At 34.8% G+C, this 12,059-nt stretch overlaps 2 protein-coding genes across 3 annotated transcripts in view; one reads left to right on the top strand and one right to left on the bottom strand.

The window, feature by feature from the left end:
- LOC107029041 overlaps positions 1-5,383 on the bottom strand; it is a 30,808-nt gene extending 25,425 nt beyond the window's left edge. The window contains exons 1-8 of one of the 2 annotated variants that reach the window (XM_027919169.1): positions 5,231-5,383; positions 4,154-4,247; positions 3,102-3,196; positions 2,449-2,969; positions 2,137-2,347; positions 1,732-2,037; positions 1,000-1,153; positions 754-891 (exon numbers count right to left, since the gene is read on the bottom strand). In XM_027919169.1, the coding sequence (XP_027774970.1) occupies positions 754-891; positions 1,000-1,153; positions 1,732-2,037; positions 2,137-2,347; positions 2,449-2,969; positions 3,102-3,196; positions 4,154-4,247; positions 5,231-5,383 (1,672 nt within the window). The remainder of the gene's footprint in view (positions 1-753; positions 892-999; positions 1,154-1,731; positions 2,038-2,136; positions 2,348-2,448; positions 2,970-3,101; positions 3,197-4,153; positions 4,248-5,230) is intronic. The other variant, XM_015230336.2, reaches the window with a different exon arrangement.
- Positions 5,384-6,256: 873 nt separating this feature from the next.
- LOC107026852 ((S)-ureidoglycine aminohydrolase) lies at positions 6,257-11,825 on the top strand. The gene is made up of 13 exons (XM_015227947.2): positions 6,257-6,529; positions 6,618-6,746; positions 7,975-8,062; positions 8,148-8,224; positions 8,960-8,999; positions 9,196-9,262; positions 9,905-9,990; positions 10,150-10,231; positions 10,452-10,508; positions 10,822-10,860; positions 11,137-11,207; positions 11,396-11,449; positions 11,527-11,825. Exons 1-13 carry the CDS (start codon positions 6,472-6,474, stop codon positions 11,594-11,596), a joined length of 918 nt encoding a protein of 305 aa, XP_015083433.1. The 5' UTR covers positions 6,257-6,471; the 3' UTR covers positions 11,597-11,825.
- The last annotated feature ends 234 nt before the right edge of the window (positions 11,826-12,059 follow it).

The raw sequence follows: 12,059 nt of genomic DNA, 5'->3' as shown, positions 1-12,059 counted from the left end.
AAAAAAAGAAAAAACATTCAGCAGCTCTAAAGGGGAGAAGGTCACGGGGGATTATAGATCAAAAAACTCAGGTTACATTTCTCGGGCTCTAAATGAAGGAAATTTCCATCTGTCCATGTCTAGAAGACTTCAACTATCCGTCGAATAGCATTGAATTGGGAATATGTGCGTACATTGGTAACATTATGGCTTAGGGAGGCTAGTTGGTGCAACTTTATTAGCCTCCCTAAAGCAATGCTGAGTAGAGATTCTATGTATGACAATTAAATCCTTGATCTCTTTGACAACATCTTCGATCCTCCAAGGAGTAGCCCAAATATCATTTATCGAGTTCTGAAGGAGCAATGAATCTACCTCAAGTATAGTGTAGAACCCATTGTCCGTGCACCATTCAAATCAAAAAGTAGTGCCTCTGCCTCAGCTTGGTCACTTGTTACCTGACCCAGAGGTATGCTAAAAAACATGATGACTTTACCATGCATCAGGGCAGAGCTTGCATGGAAAGTAAGGATTTCAGAAGAACCCATTAGCTTTGGTTCAAACCTTGTATATGTGTTAAAATTCACTTAATATGAACATATAATAAATTTCAGAACTCATAAACATCAAATTCAGAACCCATAAACTTTGAATCCTGAATTTTCTATTATTTGCTTCATACCCCCACACTTGTAAAACGCCACTTTAGCAACAAACGAAAATATGGACCACATAGACCTACATGTGCTATAAGTGATATAGAGATAAACATACCAAAATCTTTGTTGTGCACAGGATCATTCAATCCTTCTACAAGTGAACCAGTTAAGAAATTTTGTGGAACCAACTTCGCACAGTGGTTGTACTTTGTCCACTCTGTACTCAGAAACGACTGCATGACCAAGCACCGAACTACAATGAAAAAGAAAGGAACAAAAAATGTATCAGAATATTAAAGGCAAATCCTTACATGATCTAGTCTCTACCAAATATATCAGTCTATTAGTTTTTCCCCCCTACCTTGAGGATTATCATGACAAAAACCACGTTCCCACAATACAGCTAACCACTCAAAAATTTCTTGCGAACTATCCATCCAAGTGCGGTACACATTTCCATTGATAGTGTTTACTGAATTTTCTGGAGACGAAGAAGAATGAAGCAACAAGGTCATCTGCAGGGAAAAATAATCATACAGTACAGTGTCTGTTAGTATGTGATAGTCATGGTACATCCCATATGACTGGAATTGATAAAGCTCAGCAGCAAAGCAAATTACACAAAAAAGGAAACCTATAAGGAAATGCATAAAGTCAAAAGGAAAAATGATCTGGAATAGTAATGCACGTAAGACCATCTACTGACCTATATTCAGATTTCCCAAATCACAAACTTTTTACTTTATCGGTTTGAGTTTTTAAAATCTCAAAACTCTAGGCAAGAGAAACACCTAAAATTAATTCCTTTATTTCTAGTCAATAAATTAATAAAGCAATCTAACATGAGAGTTCAAGGAAATTCCTTCATCACAGTATCGTATACAAAATACATTGCTAACTGCTTTTTGATGACCAACATTCTAGTCAAGCAAGACACCTACAATTAATTCCTTTATTTCTTATCAATAAATTAATGAAGAACCCTAACATGAGCGTTCAGGGAAATTTCTTTACATTAATTGTTTTTTGATAACCAAAGGATGTTTCACAGGTAGCAAAGAGGGTGAAAGTATTTGACACATATGATCAAAACCTGGTGATTCCATGCTGCTTCGACCAAGTGAGTGCCATACTCTTCGAGCATTTCATAAAGAAGAAAAAATGCCTCCCATTTCTGGTAGCAACTGGAGAGGAAATCACTTGTCTTGCAAATTTTCCCAACCCCCAGGGACATAGCTTCCTCCTCAGCCCACCTTTCCCTTTTAGTCATACCACGATGGGCTAAACTTCTCTCGTCTATGGTTTTAACACTACTTTGATACTGGTTTTTCTCGTCTAAATTTATGGTTCTCTTCAAAATATATAAAGATTGCTTCCTCACCGAGCTCTCCTTATCAACCTAAGAAGATAACAGATATTAGACAACAGAAAACAAGATATTTGTAGCAAGTGCTACTATCAAACAATGGAAACACATTATAGTAGATACACAACATACCAAGCCTTTTTTCATTTCATCCCAGAATTGTTTCTCAGCTCTCAAATTAAATATTTCTGTCGTGCTACTCATATAACTATATTGGCATTCATCAGTATAAGTAAAGAAAGACAGGTACAGAGAAAGTATAGCATACGCATCTCTTCTCTCCAGGGGCCCCAAAGAAAACAATGTCTTGCAACTCTTCCATAGCTCCTCTAAAATACTTTTCCTAAAACAACAATTAACCTAGTGGCGTAAGTCCAGAATTCAGACACTTATACGTCAACCAGTAATCATCATTTCATGTCAATGGAAAAGCAAGAATCTTACCGAGAAAGTATATAGTTCTGTCCATTAATTGAGACTTCAAAAGCAGAATGAAAATCAAGTGCTCTGAATATGGAGGGAAGGAAAAAAGTAATTGCAGAAGATCGATGCTCCACGCTTTGTGGAAGCATTTTAATGGTAATATTGCAAAGATCCCAGACCAACTTTGCAGAAAATTTATCTGTGCAGCATTCATCTACGAAATCTGATCGAGATACTGATCTCACTGTATATAAACTTTGCTGAGAAGCATCTAGTATCAATGTTAAAATATGACAAGAAACAGGCAGCGGGAAATAATCAGGATTGCATTGCACAAGGTTGTTATGCAGTGTGCACTGTGGCTCCAAATGCTGGTCTTCTAAATTTTTAGAATTCAGGCACAACTTATAAGCATCCAACTCTTCGCTTTGAATCTCACCCATAGATAGTCCGACCAATCTTAACAAAAACGGGATAATGGTTCCTTCAACAACCCCCCAACTATTTGTATCAGCGACAACACTGAAGGTCATACCTGCAACCTAGATCCATCGTCACGTTTTATGGGAGAACATCAGACCAAAATTTTCGCAAAAATAAATCACGTCACACATAATATAAAGTCCACAGATTTTTAAAACTGCATCCTCATTCAATTGAATAAACATATTTACCTTGTTAAATAATTCACGGTCATTGGAATGAACCAGCTTCATCAGGGGAAGAAATATTTTCCAAATCAACAACTCCATATATCTAGTCTCAGCTCCTGTAGAAAAAGTATAAAGGCAGTAAAAAGTTTTGGGCCAAATGAAAATATTTGAAGCCTATAACTAGAACACAACAAAAGATATCTGGCTGACAAACTAAAATTTCCAAGCCTCACAGACCACAATATTAAAAGATCAGGAGGAACGAATATGATCCTTAGATAGGCAAGCTCCATAATGATGTGACATATATGAACAGCCAAAAGCAAATCCTAAATTTCTGTATGGCAAGCCCAAGTAGACATTTTAAATAATTTTATTTTGATATGCATTATGTTTTATATGTAAATGATTCAAGTGCAGCAGTATTTAAAGTGGTTAACTAATGACCACTCAGCTAAGGTGAATTTACCAAGCTGACTAAGGGTCAATAATGCTTGTCAGTTGTCCCACTAGTCCACTACTATCTAGCACTTGAAGTTTGACAATTGTAAGCTTCTTGAGCGTGTGCCTAACCCATTAACTATTTCCTATATTCAAATGGATTTAGTTAAATAGTGTCAAACCAAAGTCTGTCTGACATGGAACAATGTGACACGACGAATCCCATATTATTTATGAAAGGAACCAAAATGTATGCAAAAGAAAGCCATACATTTTAATCGGGAAAGGGAAAAACGAAATGAAATGAAATGTCAAAGTAGCTATTCAATTATACTTGTCCACATGATCTCTTTCGCTGTTTTTCTTTTTTTAATAAATCCGGTTTATTTTTTTTATTTCTTCAATCTTATATTGAAAGAAATTTAAATTTAAAGCATCAAGTAAGAAATAGTTATAATTCAATTTTTGAATAGGGACAGATTAGTGAGAAATATGGGGTTCAGATTAGAATTATTAAAAGTGGGGGTAAAAAATTGCTGAATTATAACTATTTCTTACTTAAACGGAAGTGATCACTAAAGTAGAGTGATGAATAAGTCTGATGCAAAACAAAATTGAGGAATGTGACTGACCTGACTTCTTCAGAAGATGACAGGTTGCACTAACAAACGAAACAATACAATTGCGCTGTTCAAAACCCAAATCTTTGCTCCCATCTATTATACCCTACACCAAAAGCAGCAAACACTAAAGAATACTTAACAATCAAAATATTTCTCACTCCAAATCCCACATCAATGTAAATAAAGTACACAGAAAAAGAATGAGAAAATGATATCAAAACTTCACGTCTCAATGGTCAAAGATAACAATAAAGCCTTTTTTTTTTATATAAATGTAACAGAACAATAAAGCATATTTTAAACAATGATAAAGGATTTATTTCCAAGAAAAAAGGATATGCTAATCTGATTCTAGTGAAGCTTTAAGATTGATATATTTCTAACAAAGCATATAGAAGATATGTGAATCTTTCCTTATCGCAGAGATAAGATTCACATTCCTTTTTTCCTCTTTTTAACATTTTTACATTATGATACGAGAACAATTTACTAAACAAAAAACTATTTCTTAAAAGAAACAATCCAAACGGGGGATGCACAAAGCGGATGCAAGTCCAATTCAACCTCTCTATGTATTTTCTTTAGATAATAAAAATTCACACCAAGTTCATCCATACTATTACAAAGGAGAATTGGGTTCTGCACCCACAAATTTAAAATCCTGCAACTGCCTCTGTTAGTTTTTCTAAAATATTGTGCAGCAAAATAGCTAGTATAATATATAATATACGTATAATCCATGTATAGTATATGCATAACCTTGCATAATGAACGTATAATTTTTTTGAAACAGGTAACTTCATATATTACTACAATAATACATAGGCAACACTGAACCATATTTACACAACCTATAATTATGTATACTGATGAGGAAAAGCAAACAGTGAATCCAGGTGGCTATTTGTGTAAAAATCCCTACTTTCATTCTACCATCTTTGTTTAAGCTCAGTTTATATCAGAATTCTCTATAGACAGTCTAAAAATGAAAGCTTTATCACATAAAACAAGAAGACTATAAAAAAAAATATTCCTTTTTAGCCAATTACAAGCTAAAATAATAGTGTCGCAAAAGAACCAGCATACCTTGCTGAAACTGGGGAAATTTTCCAGTAGACTAGAGAAAATTGATGACGGAGCAGAGTTTGTTGAAGCCAATATACAGTCCAGCATCGCCGGAATTGCTGCCGGAGGTACTTGCCGGAAACTTCTTAGCAGTGAATCAACTATTGGGTCCATTGAGTTTAATCGGCGAGTCCAATTCCGGCGAACGGAATTTTAACGGCTAACTTTTTTCGTGACTATAAACCCTAAACCCAGAAGAGCGCCAGCAGCAGGGGTTTAGGAAGACGTTTTGAATTTTTGAAATGTGTCCTCCTACTATTTTGTATTTGCATATGTATGCTATAACTTTAGGAAAATGTCCAAATATACCTCAAGGTTTGTAAATTGTCATATATATACGTCATCTTTTTACTTTTTTTCTCAGAAGAACCCCTACTTTTATTTTTATCTCAAATATGCCTCTTCTTTAAATATTTTCTACCTTGGAGAAATTGGACAAGTCAATATAATATTAGCGTGTAGATACAAATTATCTTTTATAAAAGTTTCAAAAATGATTAAGGAAAGTAGATATTTAGATAATAAGACTTATCTCAAATTTTATCACGAGTTATTGAGCATTACACGAGAGTTATAATTAACTAAAACAATTGAATATAAAGAAGTAGAAGTAGAAATGAAATTGTCTACTAATATCAAACTTCTTAAATAAGACGACGTATAATTTCATTCTATAAAGATACTTACAGAAGATTGTAGATATTTATTGAAAGTTAACAATATATAGATAAAGTGTGCGTTTTTAAATAAAAAAAAGGTTATAGATTATTTCTTTTACTTGATCACACAATTTCATATCCATTTATTTCAACTACATTAAATGATCATACAGTGTAGCTTATGTTCTTAGAATTTCTTAGTAATTGTATTCATTGTATCAAAATTAATTAAAAAATGAAGATAAGAGAATTAAATCATTTCATTAAAAAGGAATAAGATAGAGGGACCTTTTGTGAATTTTATGAGTATCACATGTAGCTTGTAAAGATTCAGTATATTCCCAAAAAAAATTGAAACTTTTTTGGGATTAAATAGTAGTTGGCAGCTTATTCATCTTGACACGAGCCACCAATCAAGTTTTGAGAAACCCCATAAACATAATCAGAGCTGAAACAAGAAGAAGACAAAATCCAAAACAATCAATAAGAACCCTTCAAAATCTGGATTTGTTGAGTCTACTTTGGGCAGTAATAGTATCAAAGATGCAATCTTTTTCACCATTTTCATATCTTTCGTTCTTCTTTCTCTTTACAGCTCTGAGTAATCCCATTTTTCACTCTTATTTTGGCATTTTAGGTGATTAAAGTTCAGTATGCTTATGTTTCTCTATATGTTAATGTTCTTTCAGGTTTTGTAAAAACTGTCTTGACCCAAGATGGGTTTTGCTCTGCACCATTAAGAATTGATGCTGATTCCAATTCTCAGCCGCTTTACTGGAAAGTTACTAACCCCACACTTTCCCCTTCTCATCTTCAAGGTCAGTTGCCTTGGTTTGGCTCTATCATATAGTATTGAAACAAGAGAAAAATGACTAAAGACATGAAGTTCATTTCTTTTGATTGTTGAGTGTCATCAAGTTCATGTCTTTTAACCATTAGCATTTTTTAAAATATTGTTCTTTCGTACTAGTAGTCGTAGTTTTACTCTGGGAGTTTCTTGTTATTCCATTTCTATTACTATTTAATGTTTCTTGCACTTTGATTGTGGTATTATTTTGTTGTAGTGACGGTTACTTATTAGTATGCTTTGTCATTCTTTCTTTAGCATTTTGTCTTGGCTTCTTCACTCCCATTTTCTTTTTTATCTAACGGCTTTGTAATGCTTTTACTTGTGATGGGGTCTATCTGAAACAGCCTCTCTACCCCTAAGGTAGGGGTAAGGTTTGCGTATGCACTACTCTTCCTTGACCTCACATGTGGGACTCCACTAGGTATGTAGTTGTTGTTGTATTTCTTGAAATATTGGATAGGTGCTTATTTCTTATAAACTGAACAATATCTAGTCATTCGAAAGCTGATTACAAGTTGCTTATATTAGACTAATGTGGATCTTATTTATCAAGTTCATGTCTTGTAACCATAGCATTTCTTGAAAAACTGAATAAGTATTTAATGCTTATACAATGATTAATATGAAGCTAGTTACTGCCCCCAGGGCACTGATGTAGTGGTAAGAGTGCAATTCTTATACACTCAACAGTATCAAGTTACTTACTTCCTCGGGGTTTTGGTCTAGTGACAAGAGTGCAACTTGTGATGTGTGGGTTAGGCGCATCTCGTGGGTTTAAACCCTGCTGCAGACAAAAACATGTTATTTGAATGGAGAAGGGTAGAGGAGCAAGCTCATTTTGCATCGAGCTTCAAATACATTAGCCACTAATCCTAGGGATTTCTCAGTTATTAAAAATAAAATAAACATGTTATCAGAATAGGCCATGTGAAGGTTCCTATATTGAATGATAACTTTTTGGGAAATATGTCAATGTATATAACTAAATTTTATTTGCTAATGGTGTGCCAGGAAGAGGTTGTTGGATGCTATTACTCTGCTTGTTGATTTGGACCATGCTGTTCTATTCTCTTAGCAACCACACAATATATTTTCAAGTAGTGCTCTTGCAAATGTTATTGTGACGATGATGGTGTAGATGAAACTGAATTTGGTCTGTTGATTTTGTTATTCATTTATTCGTTGTTTGCTTGCAGACTTGCCGGGTTTTACTCGAAGTGTGTATAAGAAGGACCATGCTTTCATTACTCCTGAAAGCCAAGTATTTAGCCCTCTACCTGATTGGTATGCTCGACTAACCATGTCCATTATCTGGTTGATAGACTGATAAATCTTTGGTTGATTGCTCATCTAAAAAATGATGTGGCAGGACAAATACTTTAGGCGCCTATCTAATCACACCAGCTATGGGCTCGCATTTTGTCATGTACTTGGCAAAGATGCAAGGTACTTCTTAATGCTCCAATGTTGCAGTCATCTAAGCTTTAATGCCATGTATATATGTTATTCAGTGATTTGCTTTCCGATTAAGTCCAAAAGAGTCTGTGAGGATGGTGGGTGCTTCTCTATTTTTTACCTTCTTAAAATGAAAGGAGTTTTATGGAGGGGCTGAGCGAAAAAAATTAAAAGGGGAACTAGGAATTTGAGTGCATCCATATTGTCCAATTGTCGAGTAGGGGAATCCTAAAAGGGATTAAAAAGTATGCAAGACTGCCACACCTAGGTTTTGTAGTTGTGATCTAAAGCAACTTTTGGGTCCCCATTATGACTTCATTTATATATATATATATGTGTGTGTGTGTGTGTGTGTGTGTGTGTGTGTGTGTGTGTGTGTGTGTGTGTGTGTGTGTGTGTGTACAGGTTCAACCTTCAATGAACTTAGCATCACCGGACACCGCTATTATTCCCCTAACTTAAGAGAAGTGACAATTCAAAAGAAAAGGAAAATAAATAATCAGAGGAAGTGCTATGAAGACCAAAACAAGGGCTTCTAAAGTCTATTATATCCTTTTAAAACTAACAAGAGTGCAAAGAATCTATAGGCACATCATGCTACAAACAGTAGTCTCTATCCTGAGCTCCAATGCCAAAATATGATAGCCATAAAAATTTGCATGGTGCATTCTGTAATCGCTCTATGAATGGTTGGTTGTAACTATTTGCAATTTTCCCTCCTTGCAGAAAATTCTAAATCAGGGCTCCCTCCTAGAGATGTTGAAAGGTGGGAAGATTTTGATGATTGTTTCTCTTTCCCAAAATTTCTTGATGCAGAGTTCATCTCAATTTGATGCATGTTTTTTCCAATTACAGCATCTTGTGCAACATTTTTCTAATTACTCTACTGTTTCTAGAATGACAAGGAAACAAAAAATTCTAGTACTTCCATTATATAGTATTTCTAACTCATGCAAAATCAGGTTCATATTTGTGGTCCAGGGAAGTGAAGTTCTCACCAACATATCTGGGAGTGTCCACAAAATGAAAGTACGCCAGCTATACTTTTGGCCTGCAATTTCTTTTATACTGTAAGGAAGTTTGTGAAGCTGCTGTTATGGATAACTGGTGTCATATTTTGGTCAGAGCATAGATTCTTAAGTACCAAAGTAGGTGGAGAACCTGAGTTAATGTGTCAATTAGGATGTCATCTATATTTTAGAATTTCGTCTATTGAAGTTGAGACATGGTGATTTGTCGATTAGGAGCCTATCTTAAGATAATGAGTTCCTTCAATAAAGGACATATAAGCTGTTATCTCCTTCTTGCTCTTACTCCTAGCATTCACATGGTACCAAAGTCAATCTTTAACAATCCCATTGTCAAACTCATAAGACCCTATTAAATCACAAGTTTAAGCATCAACTCTAGAATGAGGTTACACGTGTGGGAAGATGTTGAGTTCAATGGTCTTCCAGTTCGGGCGCATAAGGACATTCGAAAAAGAATTTAATATAGGTCTTGGTCTACTCTAATCATTATTTAAGATTTTAGGTTGGTATTCGGATTCTTCAAAACTTCATTATTCTATCTCACCTTGACATCCTGATTGACCTGCCTCTTCCTCCCTGAGACATCTTGAGTGAAACTTGTATACTTCTTAATTCGTAAGCTTTCTAACTCTAAATGCAGGTCGATTCATATGCTTATCTGCCTCCCAATTTGGATCACTCAGTGGAAACTGATGCAGCTGCTACTCTTATTGTATTTGAAAGGAGGTCAGTCTTTTATTTCATGGTACCTCATGTTGGTATCATTCTGTGCACTCGAATTGACTTGTGGCGTCGTGACAACATACATTATTTTTACAACATCTAATTTTGATTAACAAGTTTCATGTCTATTTAAATTTTAAAGCTCAAAGTCTTTGTTTTAAGGTATTCTGGCTTGGAAAATCATGTTCCTGAGCAAATTGTCGGTTCAACAGACAAGCAGCCCCTTCTTGAAACTCCTGGCGAGGTACAGTTTTCCTCAACTCTACTTCTCTAAAATACAAATTGTTTCCCTTATTTGAACTATATAGTTCTGTTTCTTTTTCCTCACTATTCAAATTTCTTAAGTCAAATCCCTTACGGAGAGAAATGAGGTTTCCTTTTCCTTAGTGATTTAAAGTTTTGGTTTTCACTTGACATAGAATATAATAACATCCTTTATGTTTCCATTTTCTTGTCTGTGCCAGATTTTTGAGCTAAGGAAGCTTCTTCCAACGTCTTTAGCTTATGATTTCAATATACACGTGAGTTCTACCACTTGTCTGTGGCTATTTACTCCCATTATCTATCTAATGTATTCTACTCTGATATATGAGCTTGTTTAGAGTTGGTAGATTGGCTAATATAAAACTTCTGCAAACGAATGAAGATTTTGCTTAAATGTCAATGAAGTTCCTTGAAGCTGACCGAAAGTGTATACTTAGTAATTTTTAACTCGCAGGCAAACTAATATATATAGAACTAAAGGTATATAGTAGTCTAACTTTGATGTTCTTGTGTATTTTCCTAAATTCTTCTTTCCCTTTTATTTCTGACACATACTTCTGGCTGCGGAAGATCATGGACTTTCAACCAGGAGAATTCCTCAATGTCAAGGTATGTTTCCACTAGTATTGCGTCTATTGCTTTCATTGATTCTCCTAGTTCAGTACCAAGGACTTGATCTGTGTTAAATTTAAGGCATTAAGAGTGCCTATCACAACATTCTCCATTACCATTCTCTCTCGAATTTTTTAAAACAATATTCTGCGGCATTAGTCATTAGTTTAGATGATTAACTGGCATCTGCTTGTTCTTCACAATATACTTGAGAACGGAATTGTTTTTCACCTGCAATTACTTCAAGTTTGTATATTACTGGCTGGATTGCAGGAAGTTCATTATAACCAGCATGGTTTGCTGCTGTTGGAGGGGCAAGGCATATATCGATTAAGTGATAGCTGGTATGAATCAAACTCTATAAATTGAGCTGAATTTCATAATATGTCCTGGAATCGTATACTTGTGTGCCTTGCACTATGGCTCATAGAAGATAAAAATGTGTAGACAAAGCATTTTTTAAATTCATAACACTTCATAGGCCTTCCAAAATCATGTTCTAAGATTCTCTCATTTTTCTTTTGGATTATAGGTACCCAATTCAAACTGGTGATGCTATTTGGATGGCACCATTTGTACCTCAATGGTAAGTTAGAGATGGGGATCCTTGTGCAGCAACTATGTGAAAAAATATCTTAGTGATATCTTTGTTCTTTATTTCAGGTATGCTGCTCTGGGCAAGACGCGTTCACGCTACTTGTTATATAAAGATGTAAATAGGAATCCACTGTAGTGACATTCAACTGTTCTGAGTATGGTTCAAACAGAACAATTTCAACAATGTCACATTTTCTCCTTTAAACCCCCACCCCACCCCATCACAAGGCCAATCTATGTCCATTTTGTGAATGGTTGGTAGAAAACAAAATAAAACATTACCAGAGCTGTTATTCTTGACTGCCTTATTATGCTTACATGTTACATTTGGTATGAAAAGGGCAACTTTGAGAATGATACTTGCATCTTTTTTCCCATTTCTATAACAGATGCTACCTCAATTTCAATCTGGGTCCTGGTTCAGAATACGAGAGTTAAACTATCTAATTTTTTATGTGAATTTGGAACATAGAATCTTTGATATTTTTGAAATAAAATTCAGACCTAAAACTACACAAAAAGTAGTATAAGTCACAATAGTTAACACCTCAAAATATATATTAAGTGTTTGAACTCTCCAAATATCAAAAGCATTCAAT

Source organism: Solanum pennellii, chromosome 8 (assembly GCF_001406875.1).
Source record: "Solanum pennellii chromosome 8, SPENNV200".
Classification (NCBI taxonomy): domain Eukaryota; kingdom Viridiplantae; phylum Streptophyta; class Magnoliopsida; order Solanales; family Solanaceae; genus Solanum; species Solanum pennellii.
The sequence above is the reverse complement of the archived record's forward strand: the minus strand, read 5'-3'. Positions and strand labels throughout refer to the sequence as shown.